The following is a 23,263-nucleotide window of genomic DNA, read 5'->3' as shown; positions in this document are numbered from 1 at the left end:
GTGCCTTAAAATAAAAAAAAATTTATTAAAAAAATTCAATAGGGGCAGCTAGGTGGCGTAGTGGATAAAGCACTGGCCTTGGTGTCAGGAGTACCTGGGTTCAAATCTGGTCTCAGACACTTAATAATTACCTAGCCGTGTGGCCTTGGGCAAGCCACTTAACCCCATTGCCTTGCAAAAAAAACAAACAAAATTTAGATAAGCTCAACTAACCAAAATTTCTGGAAAGAATTTCAAATAGGACAGAAAAAGAAAAAGAAAATTCAGATGAAAAATAAACTAAGCAGAAAATTCAAGTGATCAGGGCAGCAAGGTGGTACAGTGGATGGAGCACAAGCCCTGGAGTCAGGAGGACCTGAGTTCAAATATGGCCTCAGACACTTAATAATTACCCAGCTGTGTGGCCTTGGGCAAGCCACAACTCTACTGCCTTGCAAAAAAACTAAAAAAAAGAAGAAAATTCAACTGATCACAAGGATTCACTAGTTCATTTTTTAAGTGCCACAATTAAAACTAGAATATTTCTAAATTCATCAGTATCACTATAATTAAATTCATTTATAAAAATTACAACAAAAACAATACTGAGAGGCAAAATGAGCATATAAGCTTTTCTCATGAAAATCTAATTTATCTAACTTTCACTGAAAACTGATTATTAGCCACTACAGCATTACAACATGAAAAGTTGAAGCTTTAAAGCCATTTTTGACCTTATTAACTGAGACTCTCCTAAAGTTTTATTTGGTCATGGAATTTCTGATAATAGAACTTAGAGTGAAAGGGACTTTAGATATCACCTCCTCCCCAAAGCCCCAATTACATTTATAGAAGGGGAACTGCAGAAGGTTGAAAAGGAAGCAAACAGTAAAACCCAGATTTGATTTTGATTCAGTTTTCCAAACCCCAGTCTCTGGACTTTCTCCTATTTTATTCTTTAACATCACAACCTTGACAGCAGAAACTGGGCCACCACCTCAATCTCCCATGACTCCCACATCCTGGGCATATCTGCCCCAAATCACTCCCACCATTTCTGCTACCTTGGAGAAGATCCTAGGCCATGGAAACCCCAAATTTGGAGAAATCTCCCTCAGGATTTCGAGTTTGGCTACTCCATGTCACTTTTCTCCAGTTAAGACAAACTATACATTTTGTTCCACAGCAAATCTTCTATAGAAAGTGCCAAATAGGGAAAGACCTCTCCCTGTCCCCAAGTCTTTTAAACAAACCTTCAAGGATGCTGACTAATAGAGGAATCCTGTGGTCTGAATGCATATCTTGTTGCAAGACTTCACAATAAAACACACTAGCATTAAAATAATTCTCTGATTTCAGACACTCAGCCTCCAGCTCTTCAGAGACTCAGCAGAGCCCAAATCTCCATGTCAGCTCCACAGATGACAGCTTACCACTCTCTGCTCAAGGATAAAAATTTGCTTTTTTTTTTTTTTAAAAAAGACTATTTAGTCAAATCTCTGAAAAGCTCAAGAAGAAACTGAATAAATTATTACAATTTACAAAAATGCTAACAGGAGGGGCAGCTAGGTGGCATAGTGGATAAAGCACGGGCCCTGGATGCAGGAGTACCTGGGTTCAAATCGGGTCTCAGACACTTAATAATTACCTAGCTGTGTGGCCTTGGGCAAGCCACTTAACCTCATTTGCCTTGCAAAAACCTAAAAAAAAAAAGGCTAACAGTAGCACCAAATGGACTCCCTTTCACTCTATGAAACAAAAGGAGCTAGAGATGGTTTCCCCCACCTTCTGAAGCTTCTTTAAAGGGGAAGATATTTATGCCAGACTGCACACAGTCATTTATCATGTTCTCTAACATCATGTAGCCACCTCTCCACACCCACTTCCTGCTCCCCATCCCCTGCAGTCTAATAAGTATATTAATTACAACCTAAACAAAGTTAAAACAGACATTTCTGGGTACCCTACTGTGAAATGACAATGTTCAAATGACTTATTAACCAGAAAACAATAGAATTTTTGAAAAATGAACCTTAGTTTTAGTAATTTTCTTGGACATAGGTCTTCACTGGCATGAAGGAGGAGTGTCCGGGCTGACTCATCAGTGGCTTTATCCAGCCAAGTTCTCCCCTATAAAACAAAATAATATTCAATAAGACAATAAGCATTCATTATGTAGAAAATGTAGACAATAAGCATTTATTATAGGCAAGATCCTTAACTAAGTACTGGCAACAACAAAGATAAAAATAGGCTCTGCCCTCAAAGAACTCATATTCTATTAGAAAAAGTCCATTTAATATTGTAGGTGGAGCTGTGAACTCATCCAAACTTTCTGGAGAGCAGTTTGGAACTGCGTCCAAAGGGCAACAAAAATGTGCATACCCTTTGATCCAGCAGTACCACTACTGGGTCTATATCCTGAAGAGATCATGAAAAAGGGTAAAAACATCAATTGTACAAAATTATTCATAGCAGCCGTGTTTGTGGTGGCAAAGAATTGGAAATCAAGTAAACGACCTTCAATTGAGGAATGGCTTAGCAAACTGTGGTATATGTATGTCATGGAACACTATTGTTCTATTAGAAACCAGGAGAGACAGGAATTCAGGGAAGCCTGGAGGGATTTGCATGAACTGATGCTGAGTGAGATGAGCAGAACATGTACCTAACAGCAACATGGGGGTGATGATCAACCTGGATGACCTTGCTCATTCCATCAGTTCAACAATCAGAGACAATCTGGGGCTGTTTGTGATGCAGAATGCCATCTGTATCCTTAGAAAGAACTGTGGAGGGACGGCTAGGTGGCACAGTGGATAGAGCACTAGCCTTGGAGTCAGGAATACCTAGGTTCAAATCCAATCTCAGACACTTAATAATTACCTAGCCGTGTGGCCTTGGGCAAGCCACTTAACCCCATTGCCATGAAAAATCTAAAAAAAAAAAAGAACTGTGGAGTTTGAACAAAGACCAAGTACTATTACCTTCAATTTAGGGGAAAAAAACTGCTATCTTATTGCCTGATCTTGCTATCTCTTATACTTTATGTTTCCTCCTTAAGGATGTGATTTCTCTCTCATCACATTTAGTTTGGATCAATGTATACCATGGAAACAATGGGAAGACTGGTAAACTGCCTTCTGTGGGGGGTAGGGGGAGGGAAGTAAAATTGGGGAAAAATTGTAAAACTCAAAATAAATAAAATCTTTAAAAAAAAGAGGGAGATGATACAAGTGGGGGGGAAGTCCATTTAATACATTCCCTGAGTATGAATATAACATACACCAGAAAAGTCAAGTTCTATACGCCTTACCTTCTTTGTAAGAACACATATTTTAGCAAACTTCTTGGATCCTGACTTTTCTTCCAAAAAACCCTCTGAAATAAGCTGTCGAGCCAATGCCTTCCACCAGTTCTCCAAATAATCCTTGCCACCACCAAAGAAACAATGATGACGTAATTTATCAGGAACACGTTGAGAATTCTGAAATCAGGAGGAAAAGCCATAATCAACAAAGTGCTCATTTCATCAAGGAAATAACCGAAGCAGATTAAATTCTCCTGGAGTGGGTGACTTGCCTTGGGCATCTAGTACTCTTAAATAATCAAGACTTTTGCAGATGGCAGATTCCATCACCAGTAGACCCCAACATTACTGTGTCTTGCCTCTAGGGCAGTTTCCTGATACATAAAGGAAAGATGATCCAAGAAGGCAATCATCTGGTCAAGGCCAACAAGTCTAAAAGTTCAGTCCCACAACATTTCTTTTCTATTTTTCTTGTCTTCAGGATCAAACAGTTAAACTGACCTAGGATCAATGAGGCCAGTTTAGCGTGGTGAAATGCAAAATGCCAAGGACAAACAAACAGGATTCTGGGCTATCCAAGGAAAAAGATGGAAGGGTAAACAGAAGGTAAGGTAAACAGAAAGCAGAATGATCAATTTTCCTTCTATCTTCCATGCCATGGAGAAGAACTTTGGACCACAAAGTACAGAACAAAAAGGGCTGAAACACCCTATGTGAAAACAAGTCATCAGTTCCAGACTATCCGGTTGGGACTGCTACCACTAATGATCAATAGCCTTAAAAAGGTCTGAAGACAAGAACTGGAAAAGCACAATGTTGTTCCCAAGTCTCCCTCATGACCTGCCTTCCCCATAAGGTGGGAGAGGGGACCTGAAGCATCTGTCCAACCTCCTGAGGTGTCCTGCCCCACTTCTGACCTTTGTTACATCTCGCCCAGACTAAGAATGAGTTTTGCTTGTTCTTATTCCATCATGTCTCTCCCTTCTTCGATTCATCCTCTCCCAGCTGGTAAATAAATTTTCCTAAGACATAGATCTACCTAGGTCATTCTCCAGCTACTCCCTCATACCTCTACTTAGTAAGAAATGCTCCTTCGACTAGGATTTAAAAGTTCTTAGGGTCTAACTCCATCCTCCCTTTTCCCATTCATGGACAACCTGCCTCACTAGCTTTTCCTCAAACATACCAGTCCATTTCTCCACACCCCTGGAAGAGGGGCCCTGTTCTCATCCCCTGCCTTCCCTTGCTTGTAATATCCTTACCTTTGCCTCTTAAAATCTTTCTTTAAAGGTTTCAGTTCACACTCCTAACTATAGGCATTTGCTGATGTTCTCAGTTGGACCAATGCTTGGTTGCACTCCAATGATCTCAGGCCCACTCAATGGCCCTGGAGGGCATTTTGTGTTCCCACTATGCAGAGGCCATCCTCTAGTGTTGTCAGAAGACTGTGGCCAACAGACTATCTGAAGGAAGGTTCTTGTGGATTGCCAGACCTGCATGTCCTTCCATGGCATTATGTCTGAAAGTTTGGTCCAGCTTGATCCCACTGGCAGTAAACTGAGCCATTCTCCTAAAGCAGCTGTTACATCTCTTCTCCTATCAGAACCAAGGAGGGAACCTCTTACCAAGCATCCAGCAGCCTGCAGATGAGGCCGTGTTTCTCTAAAAGCACCACTTCACCTTTATTCTTTATGCTCTATCCCATGGTGCACAGTCATCAGGTGTCATCAGCATCATGAGATGAAATAGGAAAAGAGCACTGGACTCCAAATCAGAAGATCTGTGCTGTGTTCATATTCACACGTTCCTAAACCTCTCTGATCAATTGTCATTATCTACCAAGTGAGGCCAATGAAATCTCCCATTACATACTAACTTACGTGGCTATTCTCTCAGCTAAGAATGAGAGCCATTGCAACCTAATTGAGGGCCCCCACTGGAGCAAGCTAGGTGATAGAACAGAATGTTGACCTTAAGAGTCAGGAGGAGAAACTGAGTTCAAATGCAGCCTCAGACACTTCCTAGCTGTGTGACTCTGAACAAGTCAGTTAATCCAGCTTGCCTCAGTTTCCTTATCTGTAAAATGAGTTCAAGAAGGAAATGGCAAATTGCTCCAGGATCTCTGCCGAGAAAACCCCAAATGGGATCAGGAAGGGTTGCCTATGACTAATCAACTAAACCATCACTACCACCACAACCACCAAGCTTTCCTTATCAATATTCAAGGCTACACTTTACCATCTCACAACTAGAATGAAAGAGGTCAAAAATAGAAGAACCCTCTAAGGCTATTTATCTGTGGATTATGGAAAAGCCTGACATTCTAGAGCAGAAAACTCCAAAGGAGAAACTGAAATGTATACATCCTAACCATCACCTTTAATTTTAGATGTAAAGACAGCTTTCAACATTGATTTTTAGTCAGATTGTGAGTTTCACATTTTTTCTGCCTCCCTCCCTTCCTTGTCCTTTTCCCATGATAGTAAGTAATCTGAAAAAGGTTACTACATTTACAATCAGGCCCTCAACTTTAGAATCAGTTCATTCAGCATACCTCCAAAGTTCTTTTTATAGCCTGACTCTATCATCCAACATATTAGTGATTCTCCATTCATAATATGTATCATTCATATATTTGATCAAAAGGTCAACTAAGCATTTATCCATATCTTTGAAGACTGACCCAAACAGGACCATGGACAGAGGGCTACAGCAATCTGCCATAACTGGGGCTCAAGAATTTTGTTTTGTTTGTAAAACCACCTTTTAAGATATGTGATTGGTTTCCTTTATAGGTCTCCGTAGTTTGTTTTATGCCTTTAAAAACATGATTTGTAAATTTCACCAGATGATGACAAAAAGGACCCATGAGGCATAGGTTAAGAACTGTGCTGCCAAAAAAAGCCTCCTACAATTGCTGGGGGTCAGTATAGAGAGCCAGCTGAATTCAATTTAATAGTACTAATAAAAGAGTTCTCAGACAAGCCATAAATAGACATAATCCTGAAAGAGTATCAAAAGGAAAAGGGATTTACACAGTTGGAAAATTATTTAAATACTAGGGAAAAAAAGCCAACAGAGATCACAACATAAAAACATGTTTGTATAAGCTAAAGGGAAGTAGATTGTACACAGCTCCATTGGAGACTTGATATCATTACTCTACTATAAACAAACATAAATGGCATGATTTAATTAGTCTATGAAGACAGATGTGGTCTTGACTATCAAAATAATATATATACTCACATTTATGCTAATTAGGGAGACAATTTAGGTAATTCCCAAAGAGTTAAAAGTTACACATAAAAAACAAATCCTATGATAATCCTTTCTACAGAAATCAAACTTGCCTTGGTTTTGCAGCAGGCGGTAGGTTACTGGTATAACATTTGCCTTAGTTTAATAAGTGTTGTTTTTTTTTTTTTAAAAAGTTCTCAATCTTTGTCTAGCAAGGGTGGTATACAATTTCATCAAGGATAACTTTTTAAATTGAAGACTCCCCAAAGGACTTGTCTGACTCCATTTTCAAATAACAGGTGAAATCTGATCTCTCCCGGGAGCGCCTTCGATTCTGTCTAGGAGCCCACTTACATTCAACAAGGACATGACCAGATTATATCAAATTAAAAGCAAGATAATTCAAAAAGTCATACCTCCAACTGGGCTATGTGGGTTTGAAGAGGAAGAGGGACAAATGGGCAATTTAATAGGGTTTTATCAAAGATATTCACAAGTTTCTTTTCTGAAAGTTTTCATTTCTTAAAGTTTCTTCTCATTCTTCTCATAAGTTTTGCATCAAACAGATAAAATGAAACCTGGAAAGCTACAAATCTCTGACATTCCCACCCTACCTATCCCATCACATAGTGCCCAGAACCACCAACCAAAAAGACCAGGGCTTGGACATCAAGCTCCCAATCACTGTGGGTTCTAGGAGGGGAAAACTGGGAAGTCAAGTCAGCTACAAACTGACAGAATTTCTTGTCCAAATGTTTAAGATGAAGGGGGTACATTTAAAGCACATACATGAAACAAAAAAGCCAACTATGTATTTTCTATCTTTCTATTTCTTTACCTCATTCTGTGGGGGTGGGCAGAAGAAGGGAATAAGCCTTAAGTGATTTACAATTAAGAAGTCATTTGATCCTCACAAAAATCTGGGAGGGAAGGCGGTCATGTTCCTCATTACAGGGCCCCAAGCAGTTAGGAGCCTCACTTAGGGTCAGAGGAGAGATCTGAGACCAGGTCCTCCGGACCCCAGGTCCAGTCCTCTCTCCACTGTGGCAACCACCTAATTGCCTCACACTAAAATGTTCTTGTTAAGAAGTTCTACATGAAGTTTTCTTAGTAAAAATGAAAAACCACGGGCTCTTCTCCTTAAAGTCTGGACCCTTCAAAGGTGAGAACAACAAGTCCACTGATCAAGGGTTAGCATGGAATTACAAGTTAAGGAAACCAACAGCCTCATAGCTGCCAACTGTGCAAAACTTCATGTTAGGGAATCACATTTATGCTCCAAAGAGTCTGGAACCCACTAGATAACTGCTTACAGGCTGACAAATGACATTCATCAGCACTATCCAGCAGATTTTAGACCAACAACACAGACTGTACCCTGTCCCTGGATATCCTGAAGATTCCTCCATCAGCCACAGATCAAGGTGACAGGAAAGGCCCCAGCTGGGGCTGCAGGCTAAAACCCCACTGGGGATGAGTCAGAGCACCTAGACAGAAAGGCAAGGCCTCCTAGTCAAGAACAGACTGGGTAACAACCTGCTGAGTCCCACCAGGAGAGGGTGAGAGGGTGGTCCAGGGGGTGAGCACACTCACCGAGCCTCGGAGAAATAAAACAGGAACTCCAATTCCAAACTTCTCTCCCAAGTCGCGCACTGCTAACAACAGCTTATAAGCCTGTGGTCCCAAGTCCTGCATATGCTCCTCAGAATCACCAGTGGAGTGAGGGTCATTCAGCCTAGAAAGAGTCATTCTCAGTGAGTTCACAGACCCAAGACACAACTGTGCCAAGGGGCAAAAAGAGATTCAAAGAACCAGAGAAGGCAACAGGAATGCCACAACTGCCATGGGAACATGGCAGCCCACATCATGTGGCAAGGGCATAACCACCACATTGAGGAGGATGGGGGGCAGGAGTCTGGGGCCTTCAGAGCCCCTGAAGATGACTACACTGTGAGGGAGGCCTCCCTATGGATGGCATCTCATTCTCAGTTCAGAAAACTAAGGCCGTGTGGTGGGTGGGGACCAGAGGGTTAAGAAGGAACAGTCAAAGCTTTGAGGGCACTTTAAGGCATGCCAAGAAGTTTAAAGACATTTGCTCATTTGATCCTCACAAGATCCAGGAAAATAGGGAAGTTTGAAGACATTTGTTCATTTGATCCACACAAGATCAAGGAAAATAGGGATTTCATGGAGGAGAGGACTGAGGCTAAGAGAGGTGAAGGGAAATGGCATGTCCTGAGTACACAAGACTCAAAGTATAGATCAGAATCGGAAATCAGGTGAGCTCCTGTACCTCCACTGACAGACCTGCTGGGAGAAACAAGCCAGTCTCCCAGTCTCCCATACGCTTTTGGAGGCAAGCTTCTACTGGCAACCAGTAGGGAATGAGAATCTATGTGAAACTAAGTTTCAAGGAGACAATGTGCCTGCCTGGTGGGGATGGGAGTCAAAAGGAGGTCAAAACTCACATAAGGCCTCCCTGGTTTGGCTTCACTGCTTCCTCTCCCTTTGGTGAGAGAGAGAGAGAGACAGAGAGAGACTTGTAAAGGTGAAGTACAATATTAATACTTGTGTAATCCCAGTGTAAAGGGGGTCCTTGATACTTTTGGGACCCAAGAAGCTTCTCGGTTTGGTTAATACCCCTAAGTCTGGGAACATCCTGACAAGGCTAAAACAGTTGACCCAGAGAGTCATGAGATATATCATAAATTTTATGTGGGACTCACCTAATGTTCTTGATAACCTAATCCTTTTGCAGTTTTTGCAATATTCCTGCCCCCTCCTAAAACTGCCTCCCCCTCCAGAGTTGCAGCTGGAGCTGTGAGATAGCAAACTCCACCTAACCTAAGTCTCTCTGGGGTATGACTGTCCTGTACCACAGGCAAACTCTGACCCTCTCTCTGAGACTGTCCTGTAACACAGGAAACATGTTAAACCCAGACCGCCTTCCATCTTTTACTAGCCTCCTATCTATACTACATCACATGTATGTAATAGTCTGACAAGGTAATCTATCTAACCACTATTTCTGCTTCTATACCCTTCTTGCTCACAATACCCCCACCCCTCAAAATACTATAAAAACCTTGCTCACTCTATTCTCAGGGTTGTTAGAACTGGGTTTTTAACCCTAGCAACCCCCCCCACCCCAAGTAAATAAAGTCCACTCCCAAATTTCATAGCTTGGTCTCCAACTTGCTTTCTGGGTACAACAAAGGGAGGTGAAAGCCAAAGAAAACATGCCCACTGGAGAGGAGGAGAGAGGGGTGTTCCCTGCTCAAGGTGTGCAGCTCCTCTTAGCTGCCTTCAGCTCCTTTCTCTTCAGTGACTGACAGCAGCAGAGTGACCTCTAACACTGCCCACCACCCCACAAGGTGGAGACTTGTCATCAAAGGACCTGGGCTACAGATGGAGTCGGCACCCACCACCTCTCCTTAGGGCAATAGAAGGCTCAGGCACCATGCTCTCTCAGTCCCTTCCCCTCCAGTCAAAACTGTATCCTGCTCAAACAGCAAAAAGAACAGCCAGAGTCACTTTACACAGCAGAAGGTTTCCTGAAAAAATCAAAGGAAGATTTCAAATAACACCAAATGGCCAAGAGAATTGAACAGTCGACCTTCTGAGAGGCAGAAGGGCCAAAGGGATGGTATTCAAGCAGGCCACAGGACAAGTGCTTTTTTAAAAGTTGGCTGTTGGGGCAGCTAGGTGGTGCAGTAGATAGAGCACCGGCCCTGGAGTCAGGAATACCTAGGTTCAAATCTGACCTCAGACACTTAATAATGACCTAGCTGTGTGGCCTTGGGCACACACTTAACGCCTGTTTGCCTTGCAAAAAAAACTTAAAAAAAAATAAAAGAAAAAGAAAGTAGGCTGTTTCATGTCCAATCTCACTCCTTCAGATACTCGATGTATATGGAAAAAATCCTCCTCACATTTGGTGCTAGTGAAGTCTAGAATTTTTTTTTCAAAAGGAAAGGGGTTTTTTTTGTTTGTTTTTTTAGGTTTTTGCAAGGCAAATGGGGTTAGTGGCTTGCCCAAGGCCACACAGCTAGGTCATTATTAAGTGTCTGAGACCAGATTTGAACCCAGGTACTCCTGACTCCAGGGCCAGTGCTTTATCCACTACGCCACCTAGCTGCCCCTGGAAAGAGTTTCTAAGGAAAATCTTGGTTTTCAAATGATGATTTCTCCACTCTGCTAAGTTTTGCAAAACATATTCTATCAATGCATCTGTGTTTTCAATGCTAAGTTTGCTTAATGTGAGTTTGAGGAGTTTAGACTTTTTTTAAAGGAAATGAAAATCGACACTTTGTTGAAGAAATCCTGCACTTCAACCAGAATTCATCAACACCTCGGTTTCTTGCTGGGTGAGTAATACCAGGACCTAAGGTGGCACTTTCCCAAGGGCCAAGAGGTGCACTCACCTGGCCCTGCAGTTGTCACAGCACTGCTCTGTCCCCATGATGCCCAAGGAGGCCTTTCGGAGCTGGCGATCTTCAAAGTGAGACAAGATGATTCTACCCAAGAGGCAATGGAGAATTCCGTGAATGACCCAAAACTGACATGCAGAATTCATTGCAAAAGCACACTGATTGTCTCACAGAGAGCTCATTACTAAGCCCTGCTTCATTCAGAAGCCAGCAAGCAGATCTCCACCCAGAACCAAAGCAATGATGCAAGTAACTTAGGACAACATCTACTCTTGCTCACACATGCTGAGCCGCCCAGTGACGGCCTGCAGAAGCCCACTCACTCACTTCCTCCTGCATCTGCGGGACTGAAGATACTTCTCTAACTGCCTCATCATCTTCAACTTGTACTGCCGAAAGTTGTCGTTCTTTATTTCACAAACGAGGTGCCTGTCCATCAGAAATGAAGGAAAGGGACAAAAGAATTAAACTTGACCATTAATTTCTGGTGATAGGAGGAAAAAAAGAATTTTCTTCCAAAATGCCCACCAAGTGATAATCTACATCTTACTGAATCATTAGGAAGAAGTCTTCATTTGATTTTTATCAATAATTGTGCTATCACCTGAAGTAGGTCTTTTTTTTTTTTTGGTTTGGGGAGAAGGAATAAGGCAATCAGAGTTAAGGGACTTGCTCAGGGTCACACAGCTAGTAAATAACTGAAGTCAAACATGAACTCAAGTCCTCCTGACTCCAAGGGCCAGGGCTCCATCCACTCTGCACCACCTTGGCCATCAACACTCCTTCAGGACTAAAATCACCCCATGCTTTACCTATTGAAGCTCATGTCCGCAGGGGCCCAGAGCACGTGGCAAGCACTGGGCAGGCCGTCCCGGCCAGCCCTGCCCATCTCCTGATAGTAAGATTCCATTTCCTTGGGAGCACCATAGTGGATGACTTTGCGGATGTCTGCTTTGTTGATCCCCATGCCAAAGGCAACTGTTGCTATGACGCACTAAGAACAAAAGGCAGACAGCAGTCAGTTTAACACAGCTGAATTCCCTGTGGTCCAAGAGAGGACTGAAAGGCTTCCCATTAAACCTAAACTCATCCATTTAAACTCCCTACCCAGGTGTTTAAGCAGGTTTCTTTCCACAGACTCAACTGGGGGCTGCTCTCCCTGGCCACGTCTGTAACCGCTGATGCCAGGTACAGTCGAGCACTGCCTGGGATTGCCATCTGCTGACTGGCCTGAGTCAGTCCTAACTATAGGGATAAACCTGGGCCCATCAGGGACCACAACTAAAGTAATTGTGATGCAGCAAGACCTGAGCTGTTACTAGAAGAGCCCTACCAGGGAATGAGGTAGGAGGAGGCAGAGGAGGGAGAAAACATCCAAAGGAAAAGATGAATGAACAAGATGTGCCAAAAGAGGCTCCAGAGAAGTCCAAGAGCCAGACACACACACCTCACCCAGCAGCAGGACCTAGCAGGTATCATTTGGCTGTGAGGGTCAAAGCCAGGGGGCACCATGACAAGATCAATAAATGGCCTCTCTAGGCATATTCTCTCATATTCTCTCTCTCTCTCTCTCATATATATATATATATATATATATATATATATATATATATATATATATATTATATATACATACACACATACATATATATTTCTCTCATATTCGTTCTCTATATATATACTCTCATATTCACATTCTCTCTCTCTCTCTCTCTCTCTCTCTCTCTCTCTCTCTCTCTCTCTGTTTCTTCTATACCATCTAAGTGTTGAGTCCTAAGTGAAATGTCTCACCTGTATCTCTAGCCCAAGAACTATCCCATCTCACATTGCCAAATGAAGTGTTTTCCCACTCAACAACAGCGGGACCTGAGAGCAGAGGCTCTCTGCCTCCTCTCCTGGCTTTCCACACTTGGAACAGTGCTTGGCAGGGAATGTCCAAAAACAACTTTTAGAATTCTTCCTTGGGACACTGATATAGGTCTCTTTCCATTAAATGTAAGCATAAAGTAAAATATGGATCTGTGTTCCCCAGTCAAATTTCAGGTATAGGTGAGAAATCTGTACAGCAAAGGTGGAGGTACTAACAACAGCAAGAATAGCAGAAATTATTTTAAAGAAGAACTATAAAAAAACAATAAAAACAACTAAGTCGAGCTACATTATGAAAAGATGTGTTAATAGAACACCTCTGCCCCCTCTCTGGCTTTTATTCAAGTCACAATCCAAACAAAGCAGAATCCAACAGTTCTGAGGGGTGAGGTCTAGAGAAGGTCATAGCCCTTGACAAAAAAACCAAAGTTATTTTTACATGAAAGCACTACCCTCAGAGCTCTGCAGGCCTCAAAGGAGCAGGTAGCCCCCCAATGGAAGATAATGGGGGACCCCATGAGCTGATTATTCTTTCATTGGTTTCTTTTTTCTTTTGTTCTTTTAGCAAGGCAATGGGAATAAGAGACTTGCCCAAGGTCACACAAGTAGGCAATTATTACGTGATGGACGTCAAATTTGAACTCAGGACCTCCTGACTCCAAGGCCAGTCTCTATCCACTGAGTCACCTAGCTGCCCCTTTTATTTGTTTCTAAGACCTGGGAAGGATGAACACCTGCTTTTCAAGGACCTGCCTCACTAACTCAACCCAGAGGCTCCTTTCCAAGGGAGCTGATCTGGAGGAATTTTCCCATCATAGCATCTCCTCAAATCCCATCTTTGTTTCAGACAGGTTGCAATCTGCAAGGGAAGAAGAAAAGTAACTCTTCTATCAAAGAGTTACTTGAAACATGGAATCATCAGGGAGTCCAGAACCACTCAAAAAGTCCAAGCCCAATTCCTGAGGAAAAACAATGGAAACCCCAACTCTGCCCACACAAGGAAGCCATCCCGGAGGTAAGCATTCTCTGTAGACAGATCTGGAGAGGAAATGACATAGTATTGGACCCAAATATAGTGATATTCCATGGCATCTTTGAGGCACTCAGAAAGCAGATAACCCAAATCTTTTTACTTAACTAAGGAAGAAACTGAGGACCAGAGACACTGAACATTTAACCCAAGGTCATTCAGCATTCACCCATCCTGAAGCCCATGAGGAGCAAGTTTCCAACTGAAGCAGTCTTCAGTGAAATCAAGATAGAGAAAAGCACATCAATAGAAAGGACACTCAGTGTCCAATGGACATGGAAATGAACAGAGCGGAAGGAAGAGGAGGAAGAGGAAGTCAGTGGGCTATACAAACTATCTAAATTCATCTAAAGATTCTTGTTTCTGCTTCTGACATGCACTGCCCAGCTTTGGTGACATCTCTTCCATCCAAGAGACCATGACATGATTGCTAACTTCCCAATTCCACACCCACCATCTTCATGTCCAACAAATCCTCCTTCTCTAAATTAGGGGAACTCAATTCCCCAATGTACTTGTGAGATGAGGGTGTCCTGAAAACACAGGGAAAGTCAGTGTCCCTACCTCTCAATCCCATACCCAGGACCTCAGGGAAGGCCAGGAGCAAGAGACTTTACTAAGCTTAATTCGCCTGACTCATGGCTGTCAACAAGTCACTACCGGAGGCAGGACCTCAAAGTGAAATGAGAACGAGGTTTTAGAGACACTTTCTGGTGAAGCTCAGAGGAAATATAATATGATCCCTTAGATGGTGACAGGAAGGTTGAGGGTTCTCCAGGAAACTCTTCTGCTTATCAAGCTGGACTCCAGTCCCACAAAACCCCTTCAGAAGAGGAAAACAGCACATCGAGGTAAGAGTTGCTACATGAGTCTAACACAGAATACAGAAACAAAAGTCAAGCTGACCAGTCATGACACCCCCAGGAGAAAAGACACTGGTGGCCTGATGGTTCAACCAGGCAGCTGGTAAAAAAAATGGCCACTGGAAAAGAACTGGAAATGGAGGGGATGCCCAACAACTGGGGGATGGCAACAAGGTATGGTACAAGAATGTAATTGACTACTATTGTGCTATAAGAAATGGAGAGCAGACACATTTCAGAAAAACCTGGGAAGACTGACATGAACTGACACTGAGTAAAGTGAGCAGAACCAGGAGAAGGTGGGACCTACTAACTGAAACACTGTGTGAGGAACAACTATAAAAGATGAAGCAAAAAGACTATGATTCAAGATAATTCCAAAGGACTCAGGATGGGAAATGTCACCCAGAAAAAGAACTGATAGAACTATGGAAACAATGGAAAGACTAACAGACTGCCTTCTGTGGGGGATGGGGGAGGGAAGCAAGATTGGGGGAAAAATTGTAAAAAACAAAAGAAATAAATAAATTTTAAAAATTTAAAAGAAATGATGGAGTCTGGAGTCTGAATGCAGATCAAAACATACTATTTTCAGGGGCAGCTAGGTGGTGCCAGTGGATAGAGCACCAGCTCTGGAGTCAGGAGTACCTTAGTTCAAATCTGGCATCAGACACTTAATAATTAACTAGTTGTGTGGCCTTGGGCAAGCCAATTAACCCCACTGCCTTGCAAAAACTAAAAAACTAAAAAAAAAAAATACTATTTTCACTTCATTCTGGTTTGTGCTTTTTTCTTTTGTTCTGTTTCTTCTTATACAATATGTTGAAGTATGGTAATATGTTTTACGTGACTGCACATATATAACCCTATATCAAATTGCTTGCTGTTTTAGAAAGAGGGGAAGGGAGAGAGAGGAAAATTTGGAACTCAAAATTTTATTTAAAAAATGAATTTCAAAAATTATTTATGGAGCAGCTAGGTGGCTCAGTGGATACAGCATCCATTCTAGAGTCAGAAGGACCTGAGTTCAAATCTCAGACACTTGATACTTACTAGCTGTGTGACCTTAGGCAAGTCATCACCCCCATCGCCTCACAAAAACAAAAACAAATTTGTGTGTGTGTGTGTGTGTGTGTGTGTGTGTGTGTACATATATATTTTCTTAATTGGAAAAGATAAAATGTCATTAAAAAAAAAAAGAAAATGACTCCTGAAATTCTGGGACCCAGGAGAGGTTTGTCAATTAAACTGTGGATCTCAGTCCAGGAATGAAGAAAGGGTTAACATAGATCAAAGACCAAACCAGTGAATGAATTCAGAATTTAAGATCAAGAAACTTTATACAGTAAAGTCCCAACCAAGAGCTTCTGAAATTGGGAAAAGAAATGAAGCTATAATAAATAACAGGAGTGGAATAAAGTCATTTAAAAAAAATCTAATAGGAAAAGGTCAAAGAAAGGAAAGAACCAGAGATGGTGAGCTTGAAATAACACAAGTGAGCTGAGGTTTTTCTGCCAAAGGCTCTCAGCCTCTCCCTGAGACAAGAGCTGGTCAAAGAACAGATACAAAGTAGAAAAATGAGAGGCCCCCCCAAAGACAAATGCTCTTTACAATGTCCATCACCAAGAGACAGCTCAGGCACTCACCAACGACAGTTCCCAGGCACTGGAGCAATTGCTGCTGGTGCTGCCTGGGTAATGAGTGAGCCTGATCAGAGGTGGCCTGTGATCCCAACACTTTTTATGGTTTGGGGGGTTTTTTTCCAAATAAAAGGATAACCTGAGAAGAAGGTAGGAAGAAAACCCTGCATTCCTTAAAGCCTTGGCCTACAAGATCCTTTCTCAGGATGATGTAGTCCCTGGCTCAGCCAGTGTGGTCGGTCAGCCTCCAAAGGAATGGTGGGCCTGCAGAAGACAAGGTCCTCAGAGGAGGTCAGGACACTTCATGACAACCTTTACTACTCACTCCTCCTCCTCAACATTCTAGATGGAGAGGTCCAGCAATGAGCAGACTCCCCTGAGATCACGGACCAGTTCATAAATGGGTGAAATGGACTTCCTGAAGTCTCCCTGAGGACATCTCCTAACTAAACAGCATCAGAGCAATAAAGTTTCACTCCTAGTTGAACAGGAGAAAGGCAAGGTCAGCTCAAGTTCGAGCACTCAGATAACCTGCAGGCTACACATTTCTCCATCTGGTCTTTTCCCAGAGGAACAGGATCCAGCCCCCACACCTGGATCTCATCTCGCATGAACTGGTGGTGGATCTCTCGCCTCGACTTAATCCCCATGCCCGCATGGTACGTCCCACAAGCTACATCCAACTTTCGGAGTTCTGCAGTCACTTGTTCAGAGAGCTTTCTAGAAGGGCAATAGATGATAGTGGGGCCTTCAAATTCCCAGGATGATCTGATAAAAAAAGTGAGGAAAAAAGTACATGATTAGGGGATGGACACAAACACAGAGGCAGACATACAGAACATACACAGACATGATGCAGAAATACAAACACAAGACACACACCAAAACACAGAAAAAGATACAGATACACACAGACATTACACAGGACTGGCATGAGCATCAAATTGGCAAAGGACGTGATGTGCTAAAGTATCTATCAGTAGCAAGGATTACTACTCTGTATGTCCCGCAAAGCACAAAGACACACACACACACACACACAGACACACACACCTCCTAAGACATCTTGGTTAAAATTTGAAAAGCAGTCATGGCAAATAAATACAGTGCAGTCCTTCCTTGCCAATGGAGGTCAAAGATACCATTCACAGTCCAGGAGTACCCAGGTGAACTGCAGCACAAGGGGCTTCGCTGCCCCAAACCAGGGACAGACACTTCATTTCAAAGTCAAAGCTAACTACAGATGAGACTTGGAGAAGCTCATTACTTTTCTTCTGATCTCTCTCAAAGTCCATATGTATATATGGCTGGTCATTCAAATCTCTAGAGCCTTCATCAGTGAACAAATCTGGAGAATAAGGCAAGAAAAATGGGCCCTGGTGCCCAACAGATTGTCTTATTCTCCTAACCAGTGAGGAAATCCTAAGTTTAAGTGAACTGGTGACTTGAGAGGGATTCGAAGGAAGTCTGCGGGTATCATCTCCACTCATCCAGACCATGTGTGTGCTGGCCAAGAGTGGCCTTGTGTCAACCCAAAAAGTGGCCTGAGCTGAGCTCATGCCTTGGCCATGTCTAGTGCTGACCAAGTGACTTCCCCTCTGGGATCTCATCTGTAAAATGGAATGCAGAATCCTGAGGCTGCTGGACATGCACCAAGGAAGCCAGGTGTGAAATACTGCTGATACGAAGATCCTTGGACTCAACCCGTCTAAGCCTCAGCATGTTCATGTATAAAATGATGAAAGCCTAACTCATGGGTAGATGATCAGGAAAGCACTCTGCCAGCCTCAAACACAAGATCCACAGAGGTGACCAATGATTATGTTATTCAATTCCAGTTGATCAGAACAACCATCCAACCTCTATCCTTCCCAAAGACCAGGATCAGGTCATTCCCCTAAGCCTGCTCATGTTTCCGATTTGGGTCCCGAACATTCTCAGTCCCTGGGGTTCCCATGTGTGGAATCCCAACTCCCTTCTCTCCTTCAGTTCTCAAATTCAATTAGTGACCACATCACACCAATTCAGACTCTTCCATGTTTCCTCTCCATCCCCAGTTACTGATGTCATCAGACAAGTGCTTTCCCAGGTTTCTGGACCATCATTCATCCTTCCAAAAGCTGAATTCCCATGAGCTGACATGAGCACTCCTTTCCAGGGAGGTCCTCATTTTCTCCCACTATTTCGCACATTTGCAGATAAACCACAGCTGGCAATCTGAGGTCACTTGCCTTGCCTTGCTTTCCCAAGGGGAGCCTAGGAACCAGTCTCTCATGTCTAGGGTAGTTCCATGCATCAACCTTCCCATTTCCTTGTTGACCATGATGTTAAGTCCTTCCAATGCCTACCAATTCATTGGTCAGGTAAAAAGGTTCATCTACATGTTACCCTGTGATCACACAAATTGCACCAGAGGTGCCATGCCCACACTAGGACACAAGTGACAGAAACACCTGAAGTGTGCACTGAATGAACTACACCAACAAGAACATTCCAGGCATCAGGAATGTGAGGGGAAAAAAAGAAAAAAATGCTGATGTTTCAATGTAACTTATTTTGATTAAGCCCCAACTACAACTTCTCCTAAAAAAAAAGCAGACTTCCAGATAGTCACAGACTTAAATAATGTCAACATCTTAATTTTTATAAAATAATAACAGCAGTTAAGGATTGTCTATTGCTTTGGAGGGCTGCAGATCACTTCCCATGCATTACTTTATTTAAGCTTCATAACAATGCCCTGAGGTAACATTACTTATCCCCATTTCACACCTGAGAAAACTGAGGTCCAGTCATTTCCCCAAGGTCACATAGTAGTGTCTGAGTCACAATCTAATATGCTATGCCATCTAGGTTCCAGAAACTCAATCTTCTCTCATTATTAAATTAAGAAAAGTATGGGTTCTATCCCACTAAGTCAAATAAAAAGCAGCAATTAGAACCACTCCTGCATGAATTTGCAATGAAGATTAGCACAGTGAATAACTGGTATCAAGAGCTTCCCCTTGGCCTGTGCAGTATGGACAACCCCATAAGTAGATAAGCCATCCCTGCTTGGACAAGGGCCTTCTCATCTGACATTGCCATCGTGGTGACTACTGAAAGGTAGGCCCACTAGTCTGTGATCCTAACTCAGAAAATACCAGAAATGAGTTGACTACATCAGAATGAACAACTGAACAAAAGCAAGCTAACACAAAGTATGGGAAGAGCCTGTGAAGAGACAGACACACTGACATATTGTTGGTAGAGTAGTGACTGTCCAACTACTCTGCAGAGAACTGAATGATGCTACAAAAGTGAATAAATGTTCTTAAACTTTGACATAAACTCCATAGGTCAATGACAAAAAAACAGTCCCTCTCACCCCCCATATCCACCATCTTTGTAGCAGCATTTTTGGTGACAAGAAGGACTGGAAAACTGTTAGATGATCCTTGACTGTAGAATGGCTAAACCATCTATAGTGGGTGAATGAAATGGAATATTACTATATTTTGAGAAATAAGAAATGCTGAGAGCACAAGGGAAAGTGAAAACATTTGTAGCAATCAGTACAAAAGGAAGTCAGCAGAACCAGGAGAAATAAGATGACCTCAATACCAACCACCCCAAAATCCAAGCTGAAGTCCAAGGAAGTGTTGTGGCCAGGAAGGATGATGGCCCCTCTTGTCAGGGCATGATGAGGCTCCACAGTGCCCCAAGGCCCTGTTCTGCAGACCCATCAATAAGGGACCAAGAGTTCATCTACCAGCATGGTCACATAATTCATCAAGCTGCCAATGGCTGCTCACCCTGTCTTTTTCATAAGAAACCTGTCCAAATCCTGAAGGATATTGCCTGTCTTCCGCCCAACATCCAGGTAGAGGTTGGGCCGGTCAAAGCTGGTACAGGTGACCTGAGGGTCCCTCAGGTTGAGGCAGTGTGCGATGTCTGTTCGGATAGAGGAGCTTGCTGTTGCCGTCAGCGCCAACACAGGCACCTGGGAGGAAACACAGATGGAATCCTGATACAACTACCTGCCCATGCTCTGACAAGCTAGAACTATGGATCAGAAGTCAGCAACAAAGAAAGTTAAAAAAGAGAAAAGAGGAGGGGAGTAGTCAGGACAGGGCTCTGTCCACAGGTGTGCTCTGAAGAATGAGTAACCAGAGAGTCTGGAGGGAAAAAGGAGAGAGCAGCATCATAACAACCCAGAGAAGAGCACGTATCCATGAGGAGAGTGGCGATCAGGGACAACAATGTCAAAGGCAGCAGAGAGGTCAAGAAGGGTGAGGTCATAAAATCTGACTATTAGAACCCATCTGCCCAGGTAGCAATTCAAGACCCATTTTCTATATACCTTTCACAAGAGTCGAGTAGTTTTCCCCCATCATCTGCTTATCTTGTAAGTGGTATTCAAGGATGGGACAAAAGTATTAACTTCCACCCTGATGACTAAATTAAAGTCCACAGCATGCTGGCCTGTTCAACCATCATCTGGCTCATTGGCCACGTTCCCTGCTCTACTCATCTTCATGACCAAAGTCCATTCCAGAGACCAAAGAGAAGGAGTCAATCCCCTCCCGAGTCTCCCCACCGCATCCCAGGCCCACCCCCTTCCACATTGAGCTCTGACAACAGTGGTTCTTTCTTCCATCTGTGAAAGGTTAAGAGTGGCTTACCGATGGCAGGGTGGTCTTCAAGGAACCCAAGCTTCGGAATGAATTTCTGAAGTCATGCCCCCACTCTGACACACAGTGGGCCTCATCAACAGCAATCAAGGTGATCCCTAGGGAGAGGGAGAAACTCACTGAAAAGGAACTTCCACATGGAGCAAGCCACTCCTCAACACTCACCTAAGTCATTAAAACAAAAAGCAAAATTAACATCTCGGTGACTGAACATTACAGAAGAAAGAGACAGGCCAAGCCTATGTCATCTCAGAAATAGCTAAATCTCTTCCAGAGAGGAAAATAAAAGGAGACACCAAATATCTAGATCAGACAGCCTCTCCTTCCTCCTTCCCACTCTGCACATGCCATCCTGGCCATGATGGCAATGCTGTTGGCATCTAAATGGGTGATCATGAGGCAGGCATCCCCACCCTGCCTATCACAGGCACCACCACATGGCCCAATGGGATGCAGCTACGGAGATACCAGGAAGGTCTAAGAAACCAACAGGAAGCTGGATGGGACATGTGGCCAGCTGACAGACCAAGCTGGAATAGGGATTTAACAAACCAGCTTCTACTGAATGACTCTCCAACACAGACTTCAGATAATTCAGGACAGAGGCCACATGGTGCTTGGACATTTAACTGGCAAGGAGAAGAGTGATGGATATGGAGTTTGAGAACCTGGACTTAAATTCCACCCTTGACTGAGTCTCTTTAGGTCATAGTTTCCCCATCTGAAAATTTAGAAGTTCTGAATCACTGGCCTCTTGGGCCTTCCTCTGATCTAGATTGAGGATTCTACAAAATAATTTTCTTATGTGAAATGGAGATAACTGTTCCTATACATTTCAGTGAGTCTTGCAGAGTCAAACATAGCAATCATGTGTTCCTTCCCCAGCCCTACACCACATTCCAATAGCCAAATACCCAGAAACGGGCTGCTGTCCGCCCTTGAGCCTCTAGGAATTGACAGAGGCTCTGGGGACAGGGGAGGCTCTGAAAATCTCTTGAGGTCAGGCATTCCCTGGACTCATCCTTTTTTCTGGATCCTATCTAGAGCTTGTTTCAACAGATCTGGAGGCACATGGCCTTCCCCAATAGACTGGGAACTCCCAGAGCACAGAGATTGCCTTTGGCCTCTTTCAGTATCTTGGACTGAGTACAGGGCCTAGGTTGGACCAGGAGCTTAATCAATCTTTGTTGAAAATTCAATTCTGGGCCTATATCCAGAAGAAATCATAAAAAATGGGGAAAGTTCCACATGTTCCAAAATATTCGCAGCAGCTCTTTTTGAAGTGACAAAGAAATAATAATTGAGGGGCCACCCTTCAATGGGAGAATTATTGAACATGTAATGGTACATGAATTTTATGGAATACTATTGTTCAATAAGAAATAATAAATGATTGAACTCTAGAGAAGCATGGAATGAGTTACAGGAACAAATGCTAATCAAAGGGAGCAGGGTGAGTAACAGAGAGTCTGGAGGGAACCAGAAAGACACTGTAGACATTAACATCAACACTGTGAGCTGATCGACCTTGATGGATGCGGCTCCTCTTAGCAGTTCAGAGAGCTAGGACAACACTGGACAATGCTATCCCCATCCATAGAAAGAACAACAAAACAAAACCAAAAGAAAAAAGCTTCAGAAACTGAATGAACACTACATTCACTTTTTTTTTTTTTGGTTTTTAGCCAGGTAATGAGGTTAAGTGACTTGCTCAAGACCACACAGCTAGGTAATTATTAAATGCCCAAGGCTGGATTTGAACTCAGGTACTCCTGACTCCAGGGCTGGTGTTCTATCCACTGTGCCACTTAGCTGCCCCTATATTCACTTTTTTAATAAATTTTTCTTTTGTATTTCTTTCCCCTAATCCTAATTCCTCATACTGGAAATGACTAAACTGAAAACATGTTTAACACAAATCATGTGTATGGACAATATTCACCCTTACTATTTGTCACTGGGGGGGGGCTGGGAAGGGAGGGTGGAAGGAAATTATGCATCTTAAAAATATGCATATGAATACAAATGAATGTTGGAAAACTTTCATAATGTGCAAGTGGAAAAATAAAATATCAGTTGGAAAAAATCAATCTTTGCTGACTAAGACATCTCTTCTACCTCAAGCCATTCCTCACTCCTGGTTGGGAACATCCCAGCCTCAAGGTGCCCCTGGGCTCACCATGGCCCTCTGAACAGGGAGTCTACCAGCTAAGGCAACTCAGAGGTTTT

General features: G+C 42.9%; 1 protein-coding gene across 8 annotated transcripts in view; it reads right to left on the bottom strand.

Moving 5' to 3' along the window:
- The window catches only part of WRN (WRN RecQ like helicase), a 103,593-nt gene that overhangs the window by 25,531 nt on the left and 54,799 nt on the right, over positions 1–23,263 (bottom strand). For all 8 annotated transcript variants that reach the window (XM_074228286.1, XM_074228290.1, XM_074228287.1 and 5 more), the window contains 9 exons: positions 21,026–21,132; positions 20,156–20,343; positions 16,955–17,129; positions 11,772–11,953; positions 11,287–11,388; positions 10,954–11,046; positions 8,123–8,264; positions 3,296–3,466; positions 2,012–2,109 (listed from right to left, as the gene is read on the bottom strand). In XM_074228286.1, the coding sequence (XP_074084387.1) occupies positions 2,012–2,109; positions 3,296–3,466; positions 8,123–8,264; positions 10,954–11,046; positions 11,287–11,388; positions 11,772–11,953; positions 16,955–17,129; positions 20,156–20,343; positions 21,026–21,132 (1,258 nt within the window). The remainder of the gene's footprint in view (positions 1–2,011; positions 2,110–3,295; positions 3,467–8,122; positions 8,265–10,953; positions 11,047–11,286; positions 11,389–11,771; positions 11,954–16,954; positions 17,130–20,155; positions 20,344–21,025; positions 21,133–23,263) is intronic.

This window comes from Macrotis lagotis, chromosome 3 (genome assembly GCF_037893015.1).
Source record: "Macrotis lagotis isolate mMagLag1 chromosome 3, bilby.v1.9.chrom.fasta, whole genome shotgun sequence".
In the NCBI taxonomy this organism is placed as follows: Eukaryota; Metazoa; Chordata; class Mammalia; order Peramelemorphia; family Peramelidae; genus Macrotis; species Macrotis lagotis.
This window is presented reverse-complemented; position numbering and strand designations above follow the sequence as displayed.